Here is a 22,279-nt window from a genome sequence, read left to right as displayed (position 1 = left end):
ACCCGGATGCCTGGGTCCCCCCGGGTGGGGGAGGGGTGGGGGGAGGGGTGGGGGTCGTCGTGATCCCCCTACCCATTCCCCTCCCCCCCCCCCCCCGGCCTGGGTCCCCTGGGGGATGGGGGGGGATCCCCGGGCTCTGGGGGGCACCCGGGCTGCTGGGTCGCCCCCGGGGGGGGGGGGGGGAGGGGCGTGGGAGCAGGGGGGGGAGGGGTGGAGTCGTGGTGTGTCCCCCCCGCCCCTCCCCCCCCCCCCCCGGGCCCCCTGGGGGGGTTTCCCCGGACCTTGGGGGGTCCCAGGACGCCAGGGGTGGGGGGAGGGGCGGGGGGGGGCACGCGGACGCCTGGGTGTCCCCCCGGGGGGGGGGGAGGGGCAGGGGGGATCCCAGGGCGCCGGGGTCCCCTCTGGTGGGGGAGGGGCGGGGGGGAGGTCCCCGGCTGCTGGCGTCCCCTGCTGGGGGGAGGGGCAGGGGGTTCCCAGGGAACTCTCGGGGGGGCGGGGGGGTCCCAGAACGACTGGGTCTCCTCGGGGGGGGGAGGGGCAGGGGTCATCGTCTCCCCTCCCCCCCCCATGCCTGGGTCCCCCCGGAGGGGGGGGGGGGAAGGGCAGGGAATTCCCAGGGTGCCGGGGGGGGGAGGGGCAGGGGGGTTCCCGGATGCCTGGGTCCCCCAGGGTGGGGGTTGGGGTGGGGGGGGGTGGGGCTCCCCGGGTGGGGCCGGGTGGGGGCGGGAGCCGGTCTGACCTGCTCGGCACCGGCCCCACCCGCCGGGGCGTGACCCCACGCGTGACCTCTGACCCCTATGGTGACCCCCTCCCCCCCCAGGTGACCCCAGGCCTTGGGGTCCCTCGTTACCCCCCAACCTCATTAACCCCCAGGGGCGGGGCCTGGCGACCCCTCATTAACCTCGTTTACTTCGTTAACCTGCCTGGGCCCCCCCCCTCCATGGGCCCCCCCCCTTAGCTCATTAACCCCCTTAGCTCATTAACCCCCTTAGCTCATTAACCCCCTTAGCTCATTAACCCCATTAGCTCATTAACCCCATTAGCTCATTAACCCCACTATCTCATTAACCCATTATCCCAGCCGCCTCGTTAGCCTTGTTAGCCTCGTTAAGCTCGTTAGCGCCCAGGGGACCTTTGCGGCCTGGTCCCTGGGGATCCCCCCCTTTAACCTCATTAAACCTCTCGTTGAGCTCGTTAAGCTCGTTAAGCTCATTAACCTCACGGTAACCTCATTAACCTCTCGTTAAGCTCATTAACCTCATCAGCCCCCTCCCCCCCCAAGGAGGCCCTGGTCCCCTCCCCCCCCCCAGCACCCCACTCCAGTGGCATCCCCTCGTTAACATCATTAAGCTCATTAACCTCATTAACCTCATTAGCCTCATTAAGCTCATTAAGCTCATTAGTCCCTGGGGTCCCTCCGCCCCCAAGGGTGCCCCCCCTCCCCGCTCTTTGGGGACACCCCCCCATCCCCCCTCTTCGTTAGCGCCGTCCCTTCGTTAACCCCGTTCTGCCCCTCCCCCCCCCCCCCGCAGCGTCCCCCTGGCGCGGGGTCCCTGGGTGCCCCCCAAGTTATGGGGGGGATGGGGGGGACCCCGAAGCCGGAGCGGGGGAGGGGCGGCCGCCGCCCCTACGCGCCTCCACAACTACATGGACGTGAGTGGGGGAGGGGTGGGAGGTGGGGGAGGGGGTGGGATGGGGGGGGTCACAGCGTGGGGGGGGGGCTGGGATGGGGGTCACAGCGCTGGGGGGAGGGGGGAGGGGCTGGGATTGGGGGGGTGGGGCAGGAGGTGGGACGGGGGCGTAACAGCACTGGGGGGGGCTGGGATGGGGGAGGGGAGGGGGGGAGGGGCTGGGATGAGGGGGGGGCGGGGGGGTGGGGATGGGGGTCACAACGCTGGGGGGGAGGGGCTGGGATGGGGGGTGGGGCAGCGGGGTGGGGGGGGTCACAGTTCTGGGGGGAGGGGGGGAGGGATTGGGATGAGGGGGTGGGGGCGGGAGGGCGGGGATGGGGGTCACAACGCTGGGGGGGAGGGGCTGGGATGGGGGGGTGGGGTGGGGGGGCTGGGATGGGTGGGGCACAGCGCTGGGGGGGGGGAGGGGTGCCAGGGACCCCCCACCCTGAGGACAGGGGAGGCGGGAGGCTCCCCGGGGACGTGGGGGGTAGGGGGGTGAGCGGACGTGGGGGGGTCCCTGGGGACGCGGGGGGTCCCTGGGGCCATGGGGGGTCCCTGGGGACGTGGGGGGGTCCCTGGGGACGCGGGGGGTGACCACGTGACCCCGTGCCCCCCCAGGCCCAGTACTACGGGACCATCTCCCTGGGGACCCCCCCCCAGCCCTTCCGCGTCATCTTCGACACCGGCTCCGCCGACCTCTGGGTGCCCTCGGCCCGCTGCTGCCTGCTCTACCTGGCCTGCTGTGAGGGGCGGGGCCTGGGCGAGGGGGCGGGGCCTGGGGGGGCGGGGTCCGGGCAAAGGGGCGGGGCCTGGGTGGTGGGGAGGGGTCTGGGGGAGCGGGAGGGGGGAGCCTTAAGCTGCTGCTGCCTGCTCTACCTGGCCTGCTGTGAGGGGCGGGGCCTGGGCGGGGGGCGGGGCCTGGAGGGGCGGGGTCCGGGCAAAGGGGCGGGGTCTGGGTGGTGGGGAGGGGTCTGGGGAGGGGGAGAGGGGAGCCTTAAGCTGCTGCTGCCTGATCTACCTGGCTGCGGGGAGGGGGCGGGGCCTGGAGGGGCGGGGTCCGGGCAAAGGGGCGGGGTCTGGGCAAAAGGGCGGGGTCAGGGGAGGGGGGAGCCTTAAGCTGCTGCTGCCTGCTCTACCTGGCCTGCTGTGAGGGGCGTGGCCTGGAGGGAGGGGGCGTGGCCTTTCTGGGCCTTGACTGCCCGGGGGCGGGGTCAGGATGGAGGGGGCGGAGTCAGTATGAAGGGGGCGTGGTCAGAGGGGAAGGGGGCGGGGTCAGGCAGGAGCCTTAACCCAAAGCGGCTGCTGCACCTGGCCTGGCTGTGCCGGGCGGGGTCTGAGGGAGGGGGCGTGGCCTGGCGGAGGGGGCGTGGCCATGCCGTGACCCCTCCCCCCCGCAGGGCTCCACCCCCACTACCAGCCCGCCCTCTCCAGCACCCACCGCCCCAACGGCTCCGCCTTCGCCATCAGCTACGGCAGCGGCAGCCTGAGGGGCTTCCTCAGCCAGGACCACCCTCACGGTAGGGGGGGGGCGTGGCCGGGGAGGGGCGTGGCCAAGGGGGCGTGGCCAAATGGGGCGTGGCCGGGGGGGGGGCCGGGGGGGGGAGGGCCAGGGTGCTGGGGTCCCCTGGGTGTCTGGGGTGGAGGGGGTCCCCACTGACCACCCCCTTCCCAGGTGCTGGGTCGCATGGGTGTCACCCCCATGGGTGGGGGGTGTTGGGGGTCCTGGGGCCCCGGGGGCCCCCCCAAACACGCGGGTCGTGGGGTGGGGGGATATTGGGGGGTCCGGGGACTGGGTCACCCCAATACCTGGGTCCCCCTGACCCCGCCCCCCCAATACCTGGGTCCCATGGGTGGGGGGTATTGGGGGTCCTGGGTCCCCTGGGAGCCCCCCAAACGCCCGGGTCCTGGGGTGGGGGGATATTGGGGGGTCCTGGGACTGGGTGACCCCGGACACCGGGTCCCCTGGGTGTCACCCAGACACCTGGGTCCCCCCTGACCCCCTCCCGATGGCTGGGTCCTTGGGTGGGGGGGACACCTGGGTCCCATGGGTGTCACCCGGACGCCTGGGTCCCCCTGACCCCCCCGATGGCTGGGTCCTTGGGTGGGGGGGGACACCTGGGTCCATGGGTGTCACCCGGACGCCTGGGTCCCCCCTGACCCCCTCCCAATGGCTGGGTCCTGGGGTGGGGAGGACACCTGGGTCCCATGGGTGCCGGGGGGAGGGGGGCAGGGTAGCGGGGTGTAGTTAAGGGCGGGGGGTCCTGGCTCTGGTGTCACCCACCCAGCGGTGTCCCCAGGTGTCGAACGTCTCGGTGCCGGAGCAGACCTTCGCGGAGGCGGTGGCGCTGCGGGCCTGGCCTTCGCCGCCGCCCGCTTCGACGGGGTGCTGGGCCTCGCCTTCCCCGCCGCCGCCGCCGGCCCCGCCGCCCCGTCTTCGACAACATGATGGACCGGGGGCTCTTCCGCCACAACGTCTTCTCCTTCCGCCTGCGCAGGTAGGGGCGGGGGGGGGAGCCCCGCCACACCCCTCCGACCACACCCTGACCACCCCCCCGACCACACCCTGGCCACACCCTGACCACACCCCAGGTATCCCCCAGCCACCCCCCAACTACGGCCCAGCCAGATCCCAACCAGCCCCCAACTATTCCCAACCACCCCCCGACCACCCCCCGACCACCCCCCGACCACACCCCAACCACCCCCCCGACCACACCCCAACCACCCCCCCGACCACACCCCAACCACCCCCCGACCACACCCTGGCCACACCCCAAGTATCCCCAACCACCCCCCAACTACAGCCCAGCCATACCCCAACTACCCCCCGACTACACCCCAACTACACCCAACTACACCCCAACTACACCCTGACCACACCCCAACCACCCCCAAGTATCCCCCAACCAGCCCCCAACTATTCCCAACCACACCCTGACCACACCCCGGCCACACCCTGACCACACCCCAGGTATCCCCAACCAGCCCCCAACTACAGCCCAGCCATACCCCAACTACCCCCTGACTACAGCCCAACTACACCCCAACTACACCCTACCTACACCCTGACCACACCCCAGGTATCCCCCAACCATCCCCCAACTACAGCCCAGCCGTACCCCAACCACCTCCCAACTATCCCCAACTACCCCCCTAACTACACCCCTAACTACACCCCAACTACACCCTGACCACCCCCCAACTACACCCCAAGTACCCCCAACCACGCCCTGACCACCCCCCAAGTAACCCCCAACTACACCCCAACCATACCCCAACTACACCCCAAGTACCCCCTAACTACACCTCAACTATCCCCCGAGTACCCCTCAACCACCCCCCGACTACCCCCAACTACACCCCAACTACACCCCAACTACACCCTGACAACACCCCAACTATCCCCTAAGTATCCCTGAACTACCCCCAACTACCCCTCAACCACCCCCCAACTACCCCCACAAAACCACCCCCAAATCCTCCCTGGGACCCCCAAATCCTCCCTGGGACCCCAAATAGCCCCCTGGGCTCCCCAAATGCCCCCGGATCCAGCCTGGGACCCCCAAATTCCCCCCAGGAGCCCCCCTGGGGCCCCCAAATCCTCCCTGGGCCCCCTAAGTCCCACTTGGGATCCCCAAATCCCCCCTGGGACCCCCCCAAATGCCCCCTGGGACCCCCAAATCCCCCTGGGACCCCCCTGGGACCCCCCTGAGACCCTCCTTGGGACCCCCAAATCCTCCCTGGGACCCCAAATAGCCCCCTGGGTCCCCCAAATGCCCCCCAAATCCCGCCTGGGACCCCCAAATCCCCCTGGGACCCCCCTTGGGACCCTCCAAACACCCCCTGAGACCCCCAAATCCTCCCTGGGCCCCCTAAGTCTCACTTGGGATCCCCAAATGCCCCCTGGGACCCCCCTGGGACCCTCTTTGGGACCCCAAAACACCCCCTGGGACCCCCAAATCCCCCCCTCGCCCCCGCCCCCCACGGCCCCCAGCCTGACTGTGGGGTGCAGTGGGGCGACGGAGGGCGACGGGGGGAGCTGCTCTTGGGGGGCATCGACGAGGGGCAGTTCGAGGGACCCCTCCACTACATCAACGTCTCCCACCGCAGCTACTGGCAGCTGCACATGGAGAGGTGAGAGCCCCCCCCAAATCCCCCCGGGACCCCCCCAATCCCCCCTGACCCGCCCCCAATCCCCCCAGGCCCTTCTGACCCCCCAAATTCTCCTGGAACCCCCCAAATCCCCCCTGACCCCCCCCCAATCCCCCCAGGCCCTTCTGACCCCCCCAACTCCTCTGGGACCCCCCAAATCTGCCCTGACCCCCCCCAATCCCCCCAAACCCCTCTGACACCCCCAAAATCCCCCCGGACCCCCCCAAACCTCCCCTAACCCCTCTGACACCCCCCAACTGCCCCATGGGACCCCCCAACTGCCCCCCTGACCCCCCAACTGCCCCATGGGACCCCCCAACTGCCCTATGGACCCCCCCAAATGCCCCATGAGCCCCCAACTGCCCCCCTGACCCCCCAACTGCCCCATGGGACCCCCCAACTGCCCCCTCCACCCCCCAACTGCCCATGGGACCCCCCAAATGCCCCATCCACCCCCCAACTGCCCCATGGGACCCCCCAACTGCCCCCTCCACCCCCCAACTGCCCCATGGGACCCCCCAACTGCCCCCCCGACCCCCCAACTGCCCCATGGGACCCCCCAACTGCCCCCCCCCACCCCCCAACTGCCCCATGGGACCCCCCAACTGCCCCTCCACCCCCCAACTGCCCCATGGGACCCCCCAACTGCCCCCTCCACCCCCCAACTGCCCTATGGACCCCCCAAATGCCCCATGAGCCCCCCAACTGCCCCATGGGACCCCCCAACTGCCCCCTCCACCCCCCAACTGCCCTATGGACCCCCCAAATGCCCCATGAGCCCCCCAACTGCCCCATGGGACCCCCCAACTGCCCCCCCCACCCCCCAACTGCCCCATGACCCCCCCCAAAGTGCCCCCCACCCACCCCCTGACCCCCCCCCCATCCCCCGCAGGGTGTCGTTGGGGACCCCGGGGACCCTGGGGTGCCGTGACCCCCCCCTGTGCCGGGGGGGCTGCGAAGCCATCGTGGACACGGGGACGTCCCTCATCACCGGCCCCAGCGAGGACGTGGCCACCCTGCACCGCGCCCTGGGGGGCACCCGCGCCCTGGGGGGCCAGGTGACACCTGGGTCCCCTTTTTTTTTGGGGGGGGGGTCCCTGGCTCGGATGCTTGGGTCCTTACCCCCCCCTCCCCCCCCCTCCCAGTACCTGCTGGAGTGTGACAAGGTCCCCTCCCTGCCCAACGTCACCTTCGTCCTGGGGGGACACGAGTTCACCCTCAGCCCCCAGCACTACGTGCTCCAGGTGGGACCCCCCTGTCCCCCCCTGTCACCCCTGTCCCCCCCCGTCACCCCTGTCACCCCTTGTCCCCCCCGTCCCCCCTGTGTCACCTCATGTGTCCCATCCCCCCCCTCCAGCACCTCCTGGCTCCCCCCTGTCCCCCCCTGTCCCCCCCCGTCACCCCCTGTCCCCCCGTGTCACCTCATGTGTCCCATCCCTGTCCCCATCCCTGTCCCCTGTCCATGTCCCCACGTCCGCGCCCCCGTCCCCATGTCCCCATCCCTGTCCCCATGTCCCCATGTCCTCATCCCCATGTCCCTGTCCCCATCCCTGTCCCCATATCCCCATCCCTGTCCCTGTCCCTACGTCCCCATGTCCCCATGTCCCCATGTCCCTGTCCCCATGTCCCCATGTCCCCATCCCTGTCCCCATGTCCCCATGTCTTCATCTCCATGTCCCTGTCCCCATCCCTGTCCCTGTCCCTACGTCCCCATGCCCATGTCCCCATGTCCCCGTCCCCATGTCCCCCATCCCTGTCCCTGTCCCTATGTCCCCATGTCCCCATGTCCCTGTCCCCATGTCCCCATCCCTGTCCCCATCCCTGTCCCTGTCCCTACGTCCCCATGTCCCCATGTCCCCATCCCTGTCCCCATGTCCCCATGTCCCTGTCCCCATGTCCCCATCCCTGTCCCCATCCCTGTCCCTGTCCCTACGTCCCCATGTCCCCATGTCCCCATCCCTGTCCCCATGTCCCCATGTCCCTGTCCCCATGTCCCCATGTCCCCATCCCTGTCCCTGTGTCCCCATGTCCTCATCCCCATGTCCCCATGTCCCCGTCCCCATGTCCCCCATCCCTGTCCCTGTCCCCATGTCCCCGTCCCCATGTCCCCCATCCCTGTCCCTGTCCTTATGTCCCCATGTCCCCATCCCTGTCCCCATGTCCCCATGTCCCTGTCCCCATGTCCCCATGTCCCCATGTCCCTGTCCCCATGTCCCCATGTCCCTGTCCCCATGTCCCCATGTCCCCATCCCTGTCCCCCTGTCCCCATGTCCCTGTCCCCATGTCCCTGTCCCCATGTCCCCCTGTCCCCATCCCTGTCCCCATGTCCCTGTCCCCATGTCCCCATGTCCCCATGTCCCCATCCCTGTCCCCCTGTCCCCATGTCCCCATGTCCCCATGTCCCCATCCCTGCCCCCATGCCCCCCCCATCCCGGTCCCCGTCCCCACCCCTCTCCCTGTCCCCAGGTGTCACAGTGGGGGTCCCCCACCTGCGTCAGCGGGTTCATGGCGCTGGACGTCCCCCCCCCCGCGGGGCCCCTCTGGATCCTGGGGGACGTTTTCCTCACCCGCCATTACGCCGTCTTCGACCGCGACCGCGACCGCGTCGGCCTGGCGCCCAGCAAGTGACCCCCCCGGGGACCCCCCGCACGCCGGGGACCCCCAAGTGACCCCCCCGGGGACCCCCCGCACGCCGGGGACCCCCAAGTGAACCCCCCCCGGGGACCCCCCACACGCCGGGGACCCCCAAGTGACACCCCCGGCGACCCCCCACATGCCGGGGACCCCCAAGTGACCCCCCCCCGGGGACCCCCCGCACGCTGGGGACCCCCAAGTGACCCCCCCAGACACCTGGGTCCCCCCCGGGACCCCCCCTGGACTCCTGGGTCCCCCAAGTGACCCCCCCCAGATGCCTGGGTCCCCCCCGGGACCCCCTCTAGACTCCTGGGTCCCCCAAGTGACCCCCCCCAGATGCCTGGGTCCCCCCCGGGACCCCCCCCAGACTCCTGGGACCCCCAAGTGACCCCCCCGGACTCCTGGGTCCCCCCCGGGACCTCCCCGGACTCCTGGGACCCCCCAGGAACCCCCGCCAGACACCTGGGTCCCCCCCAGGACCCCCCCAGACTCCTGGGTCCCCCCCGCGACCCCTCCTGAACACCTGGGTCCCCTCTGGGACCCCCCCGGACTCCTGGGACCCCCAAGTGACCCCCCCGGTCACCTGGGTCCCCCCCCTGGGACCCCCCGGACCCCTGGGTCCCCCCGCTGGAGATGGGGGATGGGGGGTTCCCCGACACCTGGGTCCCCTTTTGGGGGGGGCTCCAATAAAGACACTGGTTTGGGGGCTCCTGGTCCCGGCTCCTCCCTGGGGGGAACCCCAAGAGACTGTGACCCCCCCTGGGGCAACGCAACGCCCCCCCCCCCCCGGCCCCAGTACCTCCCAGTACCTCCCAGTAGCCCCCATGACCCTTTGACTTGGCCCTGCCAGTGCCCCCCAATAACACTCAGTCCCTCCCGCTTCCTCCCAGTGCCTCCCAGTAGCCCCCCAGTGCCTCCCAGTAGCCCCCAGTTCCCCCCCAGTAGCCCCCAGTTCCTCCTCACTCCTCCCCCTCCCGCTCCAGCCTCCCCGCTGCGTGGGCGGGGCCTGGCCAGCAGCATGGGCGGGGCATCGACGGGAGGGCGGGGCTTCGCTGCGGAGTGGGCGGGGGCTCAGCGCGTGGAGGCGGGGGCTGCCCGCCGCGTGGGCGGAGCTTCCCCACGTGTAGGGGCGGGGCCTCGGCACCCCTAGAGGCGTGCCCTCCCCGCGCAGTGGGCGTTCCCCCGCGCGCAGTGGGCGTGCCCTCTCCTCACAGCGAGCGTGCCCTCCCCTCAGTGGGCGTTCCCTCGCGCGCAGCGGGCGTTCCCCCCCTCAGTGGGCGGTCCCCCGCGCGCAGTGGGCGTGCCCTCCCCTCACAGCGAGCGTGCCCTCCCCTCAGTGGGCGTTCCCCCGCGCGCAGTGGGCGTGCCCTCCCCTCACAGCGGGCATTCCCTCCCCTCAGTGGGCGTTCCCTCGCGCGCAGCGGGCGTGCCCTCCCCTCACAGTGGGCGTTCCCCCCGCGCGCAGTGGGCGTTCCCCCCGCGCGCAGTGGGCGTGCCCTCCCCTCACAGCGGGCATTCCCTCCCCTCAGTGGGCGTTCCCTCGCGCGCAGCGGGCGTGCCCTCCCCTCACAGTGGGCGTTCCCCCGCGCGCAGTGGGCGTGCCCTCCCCTCACACCGAGCATTCCCTCCCCTCAGTGGGCGTTCCCTCGCGCGCAGTGGGCGTGCCCTCCCCTCACAGCGGGCGTTCCCCCGCGCGCAGTGGGCGTGCCCTCCCCTCACACCGAGCATTCCCTCCCCTCAGTGGGCGTTCCCCCGCGCGCAGTGGGCGTGCCCTCCCCTCACAGCGGGCGTGCCCTCCCCGCGCCTGCGCAGAGCGGCGGGCGCAGCGGCAGCGGCGGGATGCGGCAGCCGCCGCTCCGCTCTCTCAGGCCGGCGGCGGCGGCGGCGGCGGTGGCGGCGGTCGGTTCGCGACCCTTCCGACGATTATCGCGATGGGTTGGCAAGCGGAACGCGACAAAGTGGTGATCAACGTGGGGGGCGTCCGGCACGAAACCTACCGCAGCACCCTGCAGACCCTCCCCGGGACCCGCCTGGCCGGCCTGGCCGAGCCGGGAGCCGCCGCCCGCTTCGACTACGACCCCTCGGCGGGGGAATTTTTTTTCGATCGCCATCCCGCCGTATTCGCTTACGTCCTTAATTATTACCGAACCGGGAAATTACATTGCCCGGCTGATGTTTGCGGGCCTCTTTTTGAGGAAGAATTAGCTTTTTGGGGGATCGATGAAACGGACGTAGAGGCTTGCTGCTGGATGAATTACCGCCAGCACCGGGACGCCGAGGAGGCCCTCGATAGCTTCGAGAGCCCCGAAGGGCCGAGGCCTCCTGAGCCGGCCGAGCCCAAGAGGTTGTGCCTGGAGGAGGGGAGGCCGGCGGGCTGGTGGAGGAGGTGGAGGCCGAAGCTCTGGGCTTTGTTTGAGGATCCCTATTCGTCCCGGATGGCGAGGGTGAGGGGGTTTGGGGGGTGTCTGAGGGGGTTTGGGGGGTGTCTGAGGGGGTTTCTGAGGGGGTTTGGGGGGTGTCTGAGGGGGTTTGGGGGGTGTCTGAGGGGGTTTGGGGGGGCTGGGAGGGGTTAAAGGGTCTCTGAGGGGGTTTGGGGGGTTTCTGAGTAGCTTTAGGGGGTTTGGGGGGGCTGGGGGGGGTTTGGGGGGTGTCTGAGGGGGTTTGGGGGGTGTCTGAGGGGGGTTGGGGGGTTTCTGAGTAGGTTTGGGGGGTTTCTGAGGGGGGTTGGGGGGCTGGGGGGGGTTAAAGGGTCTCTGAGGGGGTTTGGGGGGGGTCTGAGGAGGTTTGGGGGGTGTCTGAGGGGGTTTGGGGGGTTTCTGAGGAAGTTTGGGGGAGTTCTGAGGAGGTTGGGGGGGCTGGTGGGGTTAAAGGGTCTCTGAGGGGGTTTGGGGGGTGTCTGAGGAGGTTGGGGGGCGGGGGGGGTTTGGGGGGGTCTGCGAGGGGTTTGGGGGGTGTTTGAGGGGGGTTGGGGGGTTTCTGAGGAGGTTTGGGGGACTGTGAGGGGGTTTGGGGGGTGTCTGAAGGGGTTTGGGGGTCTGGGGGGGTCAAAGGGTCTGTGAGGGGGTTTGAGGGGTGTCTGAGGGGGTTGAGGGGGGCTCTGGGGGGCTTAAAGAGCCTCTGAGGGCGTTTGGGGGGTGACTGAGGGCATTTGGGGGGTGTCTGAGGGAGTTGAGGGGGCCTCTGGGGAGCTTAAATAGTCTGTGAGGGGGTTGAGGGGGGGCTCTGGGGAGCTTGAGGGGCTCTCTGAAGGGGTTAAAGGGTCTCTGAGGAGGTTTGGGGGTGTCTGAGGGGATTTTTGGGGGGCTTAAGGGATCTCTGAGGGGGCTTGGGGGGACTGTGAGGGGGTTTAGGGGGGGTTGAGGGGGCCTCTGGGGGGCTTGAAGAGTCTGAGGGGATTTAGGGAGGCGTCTGAGGGGGTTTAGGGCATCTCTGAAGGGTCTTGGGGGCCTCTGAGGGGGTTTGGGGTGTCTGTGAGGGGGCTTTAGGGGATGTCTGAGGGGACTTGGGGGACTGAGGGGGTCTTGGGGGTGTCTGAGGGGGTTTGAGGGGTCTGTGAGCGAGTTTAGGGGGTCTGTGACAGGGGTCTGAGGGGATGGAAGGGCTCGGAGGGGGCCTTGGGGGGCTGGAGGGGGGATTGGGGAGTCTCTGAAGGGATGGGGAGCTCTTGGGGAGGCTGTGAGGGGGTCTTGGGGTGTCTGAGGGGGTCTGTGATGCGGTTTAGGGGGGCTCTGGGGGGGTTAAAGAGTCTCTGGGGGGTCTGTGAGGGGGTTTAGGGGTGTCTGAGGGGGTTGAGGGGGGCTCTGAAGGGGTTAAGGGGTCTTGGGGGACTGTGAGGAGTTTAGGGGGTCTCTGGGGGGGTTAGGGGGTCTCTGAGGGGCTTGTGAGGGGGTCTTGAGGGGGCTCTAAGGGGATAGGGGGTCTCTGAGGGGGTCTTGGGGGGCTGTGAGGGGATCTGGGGGGTGTCTGGGGGTCTCTGAGGGGGTTTAGGGGTTCTCTGGAAGGATTTGGGGGTCTCTAAGGGGGACTTGGGGGGCTCTGAGGTGGTTTATGGGGTCTTGGGAGGCTGCTTGGGGGGTCTCTGAGGGGCTTTGGGGGGGCTGTGGGGAGCCGGGGGGGCCTTAAGGGGCTCTGAGGGGTTGGGGACACTGCGGGACCATTTTGGGGGGGCCGTGGGGGGGGGCACTGGGGACACTGCGGGGGCCCTGAGGGGACAGGGGACACCGGGGGGGAGGGGGGTCCGTGAGGGGACATCACGGGGGGAGGGGGGGGGAGCACAGGGGGTGACGAGGGGACATGGGGCTGTGTGGGGATGGGGAGGGGGGGCTGTTGTCCCCCCCCAATGTCCCCTGTCCCCCCCAATGTCCCTTGTCGTCCCCCCCCCCCGCAGGCGCTGGCCCCGATCCTGCCGCAGCGGGCCCGGGGGGGGGGGGCGGGGGGGAAGCGGGACCGCACTGCGGTGCCCCCTCCCCCCCCCGCTCTGTCCTACATCCCCTCCCCCCCCGTCCCCCCTCCCTCTGTGTCACCCCCCCGCGTGGCCTACATCCCCCTCCCCCCCTGTGTCCCCAACCCCCCCCCCCCAGCCTGGCCTACATCCCCCCCCCGTCCCCTGTGTCCCCCCCGTGTCCCCAACCCCCCCCCACCTGGCCTACATCCCCCCCCCTCCTGTCCCCTGTGTCCCCCCCATGTCCCCAAATCCCCCCCCGGCCTACATATTGTCCTCCCCGTGTCCCCTTCCACGTCCCCTGTGTGCCCCCCCAATGTCCCCGGACCCCCATGTGTGGCCCCCCCGTGTCCCCAACCCCCCCCCCCATCCCCTGTGTTGCCCCCCCCCTCCCCCAGTGTCCCCCCATGTCCTCAACCCCCCCCCAGCCTGGCCTACATCGCCCCCCCCCCCCCCCATGTCCCTGTGTCCCCCCATGTCCCCGTGCCCCCCCCAGCCTGGCCTGGATCCCCCCTGTGTCGCCCCCCCTTGTCCCCAGTGTCCCCCCCTTGTCCCCGTGCCCCCCCCAGCCTGGCCTACATCCCCCTGTGTCCCCCCCCCCCTTGTCCCCAGTGTCCCCCCCTTGTCCCTGTGCCCCCCCCAGCCTGGCCTGGATCCCCCCCATGTCCCCATAGCCCCCCCCAAGTGGGGGGGTCGGGAGCCCGCACACCTGGGTCCCCTATATTAGTCCATAGGGGTTCAGTGCATTGGGGGGGGTCACCTGGGTCCCCCCATCAATATATGGGGGTTCAGAGACTGGGGGGGTCAGGAGCCCGGATGCCTGGGTCCCCTATATTGGTCTATAGGGGTTTGGTGTATTTGGGGGGGGCAGGAGCCTGGATGCCTGGGTCCCCCCCATCAATATATGGGGGTTCAGTGATGGGGGGGGTCAGGAGCCTGGACTCCTGGGTCCCCTATATTGGTCTATAGGGGTTCGGTGTAACTGGGGGGGTCAGGACCCCACACACCTGCATCCCCTATATTGGTCTATAGGGGTTCAATGTATTTGGGGGGGCCAGGACCCCCCCCACCTGGGTCCCCCCCATCAATATATGGGGGTTCAGTGATGGGGGGGGCCAGGACCCCCGACTCCCCTGTCCCCTCTATTGGTCTATAGGGGTTCAGTGTATTTGGGGGGGCCAGGCCCCCCGACTCCCCTGTCCCCTCTATTGGTCTATAGGGGTTCGGTGTATTTGGGGGGGCCAGGCCCCCCGACTCCCCTGTCCCCTCTATTGGTCTATAGGGGTTCAGTGTATTTGGGGGGCCAGGACCCCCCCCACCTGGGTCCCCCCATCAATATATGGGGGTTCAGTGACTGGGGGGGGCCAGGACCTCTGACTCCCCTGTCCCCTCTATTGGTCTATAGGGGTTCGATGTATTTGGGGGGGCCAGGACCCCCGACTCCCCTGTCCCCTCTATTGGTCTATAGGGGTTCGATGTATTTGGGGGGGCCAGGACCCCCGACTCCCCTGTCCCCTCTATTGGTCTATAGGGGTTCAATGTATTTGGGGGGGCCAGGACCCCCGACTCCCCTGTCCCCTCTATTGGTCTATAGGGGTTCGGTGTATTTGGGGGGGCCAGGACCCCCCACACCTGGGTCCCCCCATCAATATATGGGGGTTCAGTGCTTGGGGGGGGCCAGGACCCCTGACTCCCCTGTCCCCTCTATTGGTCTATAGGGGTTCAGTGTATTTTGGGGGGCCAGGACCCCCGACTCCCCTGTCCCCTCTATTGGTCTATAGGGGTTCAGTGTATTTGGGGGGCCAGGACCCCGCACACCTGTGTCCCCCCATCAATATATGGGGGTTCAGTGATGGGGGGGCCAGGACTCCGGACTCCCCTGTCCCCTCTATTGGTCTATAGGGGTTCAGTGTATTTGGGGGGGCCAGGACCCCCCACACCTGTGTCCCCCCATCAATATATGGGGGTTCAGTGACTGGGGGGGTCCAGGACCCCGACTCCCCTGTCCCCTCTATTGGTCTATAGGGGTTCAGTGTATTTGGGGGGGCCAGGACCCCCGACTCCCCTGTCCCCTCTATTAACCTATAACATTCGGTATATTTGGGGGGGGGGTGTCACACCCGCATCCCTCACCCCCCCCCCTCCCCCCGCAGTACGTGGCCTTCGCCTCCCTCTTCTTCATCCTCATCTCCATCACCACCTTCTGCCTGGAGACCCACGAGGCCTTCAACCGGGTGATCAACAAGACGGAGCCGGCGCCGGCGGGCAACGGGACGGGGACGCAGGTGGCGGTGGAGGTGGAGACGGAGCCGTTCCTCACCTACGTGGAGGGCACCTGCGTCGTCTGGTTCACCTTCGAGTTCCTCATGAGGGTCAGTTTTTGCCGGATAAACGAGATTTCGTAAAAAGCAGCTTAAATATCATCGATTTCGTGGCCATCTTACCCTTCTACCTGGAGGTGGGCTTGCGGGGTCTCTCCTCCAAAGCCGCCAAAGACGTTTTGGGTTTCCTGAGGGTCGTTCGCTTCGTCCGAATCCTTCGAATCTTTAAATTAACCCGGCATTTCGTGGGTTTGAGGGTTTTAGGTCACACTTTACGAGCCAGCACCAACGAATTCCTCCTCCTCGTTATCTTCTTGGCCTTGGGGGTCTTGATTTTCGCCACCATGATTTATTACGCCGAGCGGATCGGCGCCGACCCCGACGACGTGACGGGGAGCCGCCACACCTACTTCAAAAACATCCCCATCGGTTTTTGGTGGGCGGTGGTGACGATGACGACCTTGGGGTACGGGGATATGTACCCCATGACGTGGTCGGGGATGTTGGTGGGGGCTCTTTGCGCCTTAGCGGGGGTCCTCACCATCGCCATGCCCGTCCCCGTCATCGTTAACAATTTCGGCATGTACTACTCGTTAGCCATGGCTAAGCAGAAATTACCCAAGAAGAAAAATAAACATATCCCGAGACCCCCCCAACCCGGATCGCCCGGATACGGCCCTCCCCCCGTCGCACCCCAAAATCCACCCGGCAGCCCCCGACCCCCCCGCAGACCCCCCGCCTGTCCCTTGGCTCAGGAGGAGGTGGTGGAGATCAACCGGGCTGGTGAGTGGCACCCCAAAACTTGGGGGGGGGGGGGTGTATTTGGGGGGGTGGGGGGTGTAATTTGGGGGGGGTAATTTGGGGGGGGTGGGGGTGTAATTTGGGGTGTATGTGTGTGATTTGGGGGGTGGGGGTGTAATTTGGGGTGTATGTGTGTGATTTGGGGGGTGGGGGGTGTAATTTGGGGTGTATGTGTGTGATTTGGGGGGGTGGGGGTGTAATTTGGGGTGTATGTGTGTGATTTGGGGGGGTGGGGGTGTAATTTGGGGTGTGTGTGATTTGGGGGGGTGGGGGTGTAATTTGGGGTGTATGTGTGTGATTTGGGGGGGTGGGGGTGTAATTTGGGGTGTATGTGTGTGATTTGGGGGGGTGGGGGTGTAATTTGGGGTGTATGTGTGTGATTTGGGGGGGTGGGGGTGTAATTTGGGGTGTATGTGTGTGATTTGGGGGGGTGGGGGGTGTAATTTGGGGTGTATGTGTGTGATTTGGGGGGGTGGGGGGTGTAATTTGGGGTGTATGTGTGTGATTTGGGGGGTGGGGGGTGTAATTTGGGGTGTATGTGTGTTATTTGGGGGGGTGGGGGGTGTAATTTGGGGTGTATGTGTGTGATTTGGGGGGTGGGGGGTGTAATTTGGGGTGTATGTGTGTGATTTGGGGGGAGGTTGGGTGTATTTGGGGGGGTTGGGGGGTTTGGGGTATTTTGGGGGTGTAATTTGGGGGGGTTGGTATATTTGGGGGGGTATTTTGGGGGGTTGGGGTATTTTGGGGGGTGGTGGGGTATTTTGGGGTGTGTTTTTGGGGGGTGGTGGGGTGTTTTGGGGGTGGTGGGGTATTTTGGGGGGTTGGGGTATTTTTGGGGGTGTATTTATTTTTGGGGGTGTATTTTTGGGGGTGGTGGGGTATTTTCGGGGGTTGGTGTGTTTGGGGGTGTATTTGGGGGGGTTGGTGTATTTTGGGGGGCGCTGTGTTTGGGGGGGGCACTGCATTTTCTGGGGGATGTATTTGGGGGGGGCGGTGTATTTTAGGGGGAGGTGTGTGCATTTGGGGGGAGGGGGTGGTGTATTTGGGGGGCGGGGTTAACACCCTGTGTGGCACCCCAAAAGAATGGGGGGGGTGTTCAGCCCTATATGGGGGGGCGTTCAGCCCCATGGGGGGGGGGGGTGGCATTCAGCCCCCTATGTGGCACCCCAAAACCGAGGGGGGGCCCCTCAGCCCCTTATGGGGGGGCACCCAGACATGGGTGCCCCCCCACCCTGACGTGGGGTGTCGTGTGTGTCCCCCCCCGCAGAGGCTCGCCCCAACGGGGAAGCGGGGCGCGCGGCGCTGGCGCAGGAGGACTGCCCCCCCATCGACCAGCCCCTGTCCCCCGAAGAACGGGGCGGGGGGCCCCCCCCGACGGCCGGGGGGGGCGGGGGGGGCCGCGAACGCTGCGGCCGCGATCGCGCCTGCTTCCTGCTGGGCCCCGACTACGCGCCCCCCCCCGAGGGGCCTCTCCGGAAAGGTGGGTGCTGCGAACAGCCCCCCAAAACGGGCACCCACAGTCCCCCCACCCCACCCCTCTTCACCCTGGGGTCCCTAGGGCCCCCCTGCTATGGGCACCCCAATATCCCCTGGGGGCACCCACAGCCCCCCCCAGGGCACCCCGATATCCCCTGGGGGCACCCACACCTCCCCCATGTCACCCCTGGGGTCCCCACAACCCCCCCAAGGGGACCCCAAAACCCCCTGGGCTCCCCCAGTCCCCCCCATATCCTCCCTGGGGTCCCCACAGCCCCCCCCAAGGGGACCCCAAAACCCCCTGGGCTCCCCCAGTCCCCCCAATATCCTCCCTGGGGTGCCTACAACCCCCCCAGGGCACCCCGATACCCCCTGGGGGCACCCACACCCCCCCGGGGCACCCCAAAACCCCCCGGGGTCCCCAAACCCCACCCCCCTCCCCCCCGGCCCCCCCTCCAGGACACCCCCAACCCCTCCAGGGGCCCCCCAATATCCCCCCTCCCCCCGCATGCCCCCTCCCATCCCCCCGCACCCCTGGGTCCCTCCCAGTCTCCGCCGTGGGAGCAGGTGGGTGCTCTCCCCTCCCCCAAACTGGGAGAACTGGGAGAACTGGGGGGGGGACACACACGGCTTGCACAGACCCCCCGGCGCTGGGGGGCTCTGGGTGCTCCTTGCACACGCGCGTGCAAGCAGCGGGGCTGGCTGGGGGAGGGGGCCCGTCCTCGTGCGAGGGGGCAGATCCCCGTGCGAAGGGGTGTCTCCCGTGGGAGGGTCCCCGTCCTCGTGCAAGGTCCTCGTGCGAGGGTCCCCGTCCTCGTGCGAGGGTCCCTGTCCCCCTTGAGGGTCCCCGTCCTCGTGCAAGGTCCTCGTGCGAGGGTCCCCGTCCTCGTGCGAGGGTCCCTGTCCCCCTTGAGAGTCCCCGTCCTCGTGCAAGGTCCTCGTGCGAGGGTCCCTGTCCTCGTGCAAGGGTCCCTGTCCCCCTTGAGGGTCCCCGTCCTCGTGCAAGGTCCTCGTGCGAGGGTCCCCGTCCTCGTGCGAGGGTCCCTGTCCCCAGCGTGACCCTGTCCCCATGTGAGTGAGGGTCCCCTGTCCCCATGGGAGGGTCCCGGTCCCCACAGGGGGTCCCCATAGGAGGGTCCCCTCCCTGGGGTGACCCTGCCCCCATGCCAGGTCCCCATATGAGGGTCCCTGTCCCCCACAGGGGGTCCCCATCCCAGGGTGACCCTGTCCCCATGTGGGGGTCCCTGTCCCATGTGGGGGTCCCCATCCCCACAGGGGGTCCCCATAGGGGAGGGTCCCCATCCCAGGGTGACCCTGTCCCCATGTGGGGGTCCCTGTCCCATGTGGGGGTTCCCAACCCCACAGGGGGTCCCCATAGGGGAGGGTCCCCATCCCGGGGTGACCCTGTCCCCATGTGGAGTCCCCTGTCCCCGTGTGAGGGTCCCTGACCCCAAGGGGGCGTCCCCGTCCCCACAGGGGGTCCCCATGTGGGGGTCCCTGTCCCAGGTGGGGGTCCCCATCCCCACAGGGGGTCCCCATAGGGGAGGGTCCCCATCCCAGGGTGACCCTGTCCCCATGTGGGGGTCCCTGTCCCATGTGGGGGTCCCCAACCCCACAGGGGGTCCCTATAGGGGAGGGTCCCCATCCCAGGGTGACCCTGTCCCCATGTGGGGGTCCCTGTCCCATGTTGGGGTCCCCATCCCCACAGGGGGTCCCCATAGGGGAGGGTCCCCATCCCGGGGTGACCCTGACCCCATGTGGGGTCCCCTGTCCCCACAGGGGGTCCCCGTCCCCACAGGGGGTCCCCAGGTGGGGGTCCCCTCCCCCGGGGTGACCCTGTCCCCTCTCCCCTTTCGTCCCCAGCGCTCGTCACCGCCTGACACCTCAGACGGCGCCGCAGGTCAGGTGGGAGGGGTCCCCGGGCCACGCCCCCTGACCCCGCCCATTCTGGCGTCTGGCCACGCCCACTTCGCACAGCCTGCGCATGCGCATTCCCCGCCCCACCCCTGCACGGCGCTGCTTACCCCGCCCCCCCCCCCCGGCTTTTGGGGGATCCCCCCCCCCCCCAGCTTAGCAGGGGCTCCCCGAACGTCTGGGTCCTCCCCCCCAATCCCCGCCCCCCCCTTTACACCCCCAAACCCCCCTGGGGGGGTCCCCAGATTCCTGGGAGGGGTCCCCCATCCCTTCGGGGGGGTGTCCCCAAATCCTGAGGGGGTCCCAGATTCCTGGGGGGAGGCATCTTCCGGGGGGGGTCCCCAAATTTTTTTTGGGGGTCCCCACCATCTTCGGGGGGGGGGGGGTGTCCCCAACTCCTGGAGGGTTCCCAACATCAATGGAGGGTCCCCAATTCCTGAGGGGGGGGGGGGGTCCCAAAGTCCTGGGGGGGGGTTAGGGGGCCCGGGGGGGGTGGTGTCTGCGGGAGGGGGTTGGGGGGAGGCTGGGGGGGGGTTTTGGGGGACATCCGGGGGGGGCTGGGGGTACTGACCCCCCCCCCTCAAATCTCTGTCTCCCCCAAAGGCTACGAGAAGTCGCGGAGCCTCAACAGCATCACGGGGGTGCGGGTGGCGCCGGCCGCCCCCCCCTTCGGCTCCCCCAGCCCCCCCCGGCGCCCCCGCTCCCCCATCCCCTCCATCCTCTAAGGGGGGGGGGGACACGCCCCCCCTCCCCCTCCCCCCCCCCGACACCCCCTTTTCCTGCCCCTCCCCCCACCCCGAGGGGGGGATTTGGGCAGAAAACGGGGCGAAAACAGTAAAAATAATCAGTGGCAATGGGGGAGGGGCCCCTCAAAATGGCGTCTGTGGGTGCCCCCCCCCCCCAAGTGACTGGACGCCCCCCCCAATGGAGGGGTGGGGGGATTGGGGGGGGGAGGGCTCCCCTAAAAGACTGTGAAAGGGGGTGACAGGGACCCCCCCCCCGATGTCACCCCAAGTGGCTGCACCGCACTTTCCGGAGTATTCCGGCCCCCCTCCCCCCCCCCGCCCCCCAGTTTTGGAGCTGGATGCCCCCCCTTTTGGGGGGGTGGGGGTGTCCCTCTGTGTCCCATGTCCCCCCCGCCATGATCACTCAGGACTTGGGGAGCCCCCCCCCCAACTGTGTCGTGTCACCCCCCCGTCTCCTCCCCCCCCCCATTTGCCCCCCCCTTGTGTCCCCTCAATACCACGTGTGTGTCCCCCTCCCCCCCCCCCATGTCCCCCCATCTCTCTGTGTGCCCCCCCCCCGTCCCACCCTGGGCTCCCCGCCCCCGCCAAGCAATAACTGGAGCCGCCGGACACCCCGATGGCGGAGGACGACCGTGGAGGTAGGGCCACCGCCCGGGTGTCCCCTCTGTCCCCCCCGCACGGCGGCACCGTCACCCCAGGGTGGGGGACGATGGGGGGGGAGGACCTGGCCCCGCTGCCAGGCCAGGCTGCGTTTCCGCGGTAACAGGACCAGGCCGGAGCCCCCACTGCGAGGCCAGGCTGCGTTTCCATAGTGACAGGACTAGGCCTGGGCCCCACTGCAAAGGCCAGGCTGCGTTTCCATAGCAACGGGGCTAGGCCAGGCTGCATTGCCATAGCAACAGGAGTAGGCCTGTCCCCACTGCAAGGCCAGGCTGTGTTTCCATGGCAACGGGTCTAGGCCTGTCCCCACTGCAAGGCCAGGTTGTGTTTCCATAGCAACGGGACTAGGCCTGGGCCACACTGCGAGGCCAGGCTGCGTTTCCATGGCAACAGGACTAGGCCTGGCCCTACTGCGAGGCCAGGCTGTGTTTCCATAGTGACAGGACTAGGCCAGAGTGCCCCCCTTGCAAGGCCAGGCTGCGTTTCCATGGCAACGGGACTAGGCCTGGGCCACACTGCGAGGCCAGGCTGTGTTTCCATGGCAACGGGGCTAGGCCTGGCCATGCGAGGCCAGGCTGCGTTTCCATAGCAACAGGGCTAGGCCTGGCCCTACTGCAAGGCCAGGCTGTGTTTCCATGGCAACAGGACTAGGCCTGGGCCACACTGTGAGGCCAGGCTGTGTTTCCATGGCAACGGGGTTAGGCCTGGCCATGTGAGGCCAGGCTGCGTTTCCATGGTGACAGGACCAGGCCGGAGCCCCCACTGCGAGGCCAGGCTGCGTTTCCATGGTATCAGGACCAGGCCTGAACCCCCAAAATGGGCCCTGGCCCTGTTGGGGGGGGGCGGAACCCCCCAAAGCTGCTCCCTCCCCTGGGGGGGACCCTTTGGGGCGGCAGTTTGGGGGTGGGGGGCCCCCTCCCGGCACCCCATTCCCGAGCCAGCATGTCTGCATGTCCGTACCGCCGGTATTTATTGTTATATGCAAAAAAAACCCCAAAACCCCCTTAATTAACCCAAACCTCAGCCTTCCCCCCGCCCCCCCGGGGGGCCCCAATTGTTGGGGGGCCCCCCCCGGCCCCGTGGCCTCTATGCAATGCAGCCCGTGGGCTGGGGGGGGGGGCCCCCCCATTTCCCTCCCCCCCCCACCCGGCGCGGCGGGAGCCTTATGCAATGACTCCTATGCAAATGAGATGCTAATGAGGACTAATTGCTCCCTGACCGCCCCCCCCAAACCCAACCCCCCCCCAATTCGCTGCATGTTTGGGGGGGCCCCCCGTTGCCTCGTGCTTTTTTTGGGGGGGGGGGTGTCTCCAGCCCCTCTCCCCCCCCCCCGGGCTGCGCTGTAACGAGCTCCCCCCCCCTTAATTACTATTTATTAACACCTCATGAATAATTCATGATCCCTCCCCCTCCCTCTCCTGGGATTGGTGCAATCCCCCCCCTTCTCTCTTTATCTCTGGG

The 22,279-nt window shown here is 68.3% G+C and overlaps 1 protein-coding gene, 1 long non-coding RNA gene and 1 pseudogene across 2 annotated transcripts; 2 read left to right on the top strand and 1 right to left on the bottom strand.

Moving 5' to 3' along the window:
• Window positions 1–2,270: 2,270 nt before the first annotated feature.
• Window positions 2,271–9,232, top strand: LOC142077410 (cathepsin D-like; annotated as a pseudogene).
• Window positions 9,233–10,281: 1,049 nt separating this feature from the next.
• Window positions 10,282–20,472, top strand: LOC142077412 (voltage-gated potassium channel KCNC1-like). The gene is given in 5 exon segments (XM_075139428.1): window positions 10,282–10,903; window positions 15,054–15,273; window positions 15,276–16,004; window positions 17,290–17,502; window positions 20,016–20,472. Coding segments are annotated over 5 exon segments (1,797 nt in total). The 5' UTR covers window positions 10,282–10,390; the 3' UTR covers window positions 20,138–20,472.
• A 613-nt stretch (window positions 20,473–21,085) lies between these two features.
• LOC142077411 (uncharacterized) lies at window positions 21,086–21,536 on the bottom strand. The gene is made up of 3 exons (XR_012671791.1): window positions 21,333–21,536; window positions 21,178–21,281; window positions 21,086–21,112 (listed from the first exon to the last, which is right to left on the bottom strand). It is a non-coding gene; the product is annotated as an uncharacterized LOC142077411 (long non-coding RNA).
• Window positions 21,537–22,279: the final 743 nt, after the last annotated feature.

This window comes from Calonectris borealis, unplaced genomic scaffold, assembly GCF_964195595.1.
Source record: "Calonectris borealis unplaced genomic scaffold, bCalBor7.hap1.2 HAP1_SCAFFOLD_244, whole genome shotgun sequence".
Taxonomy (NCBI): Eukaryota; Metazoa; Chordata; class Aves; order Procellariiformes; family Procellariidae; genus Calonectris; species Calonectris borealis.
The sequence above is the reverse complement of the archived record's forward strand: the minus strand, read 5'-3'. Positions and strand labels throughout refer to the sequence as shown.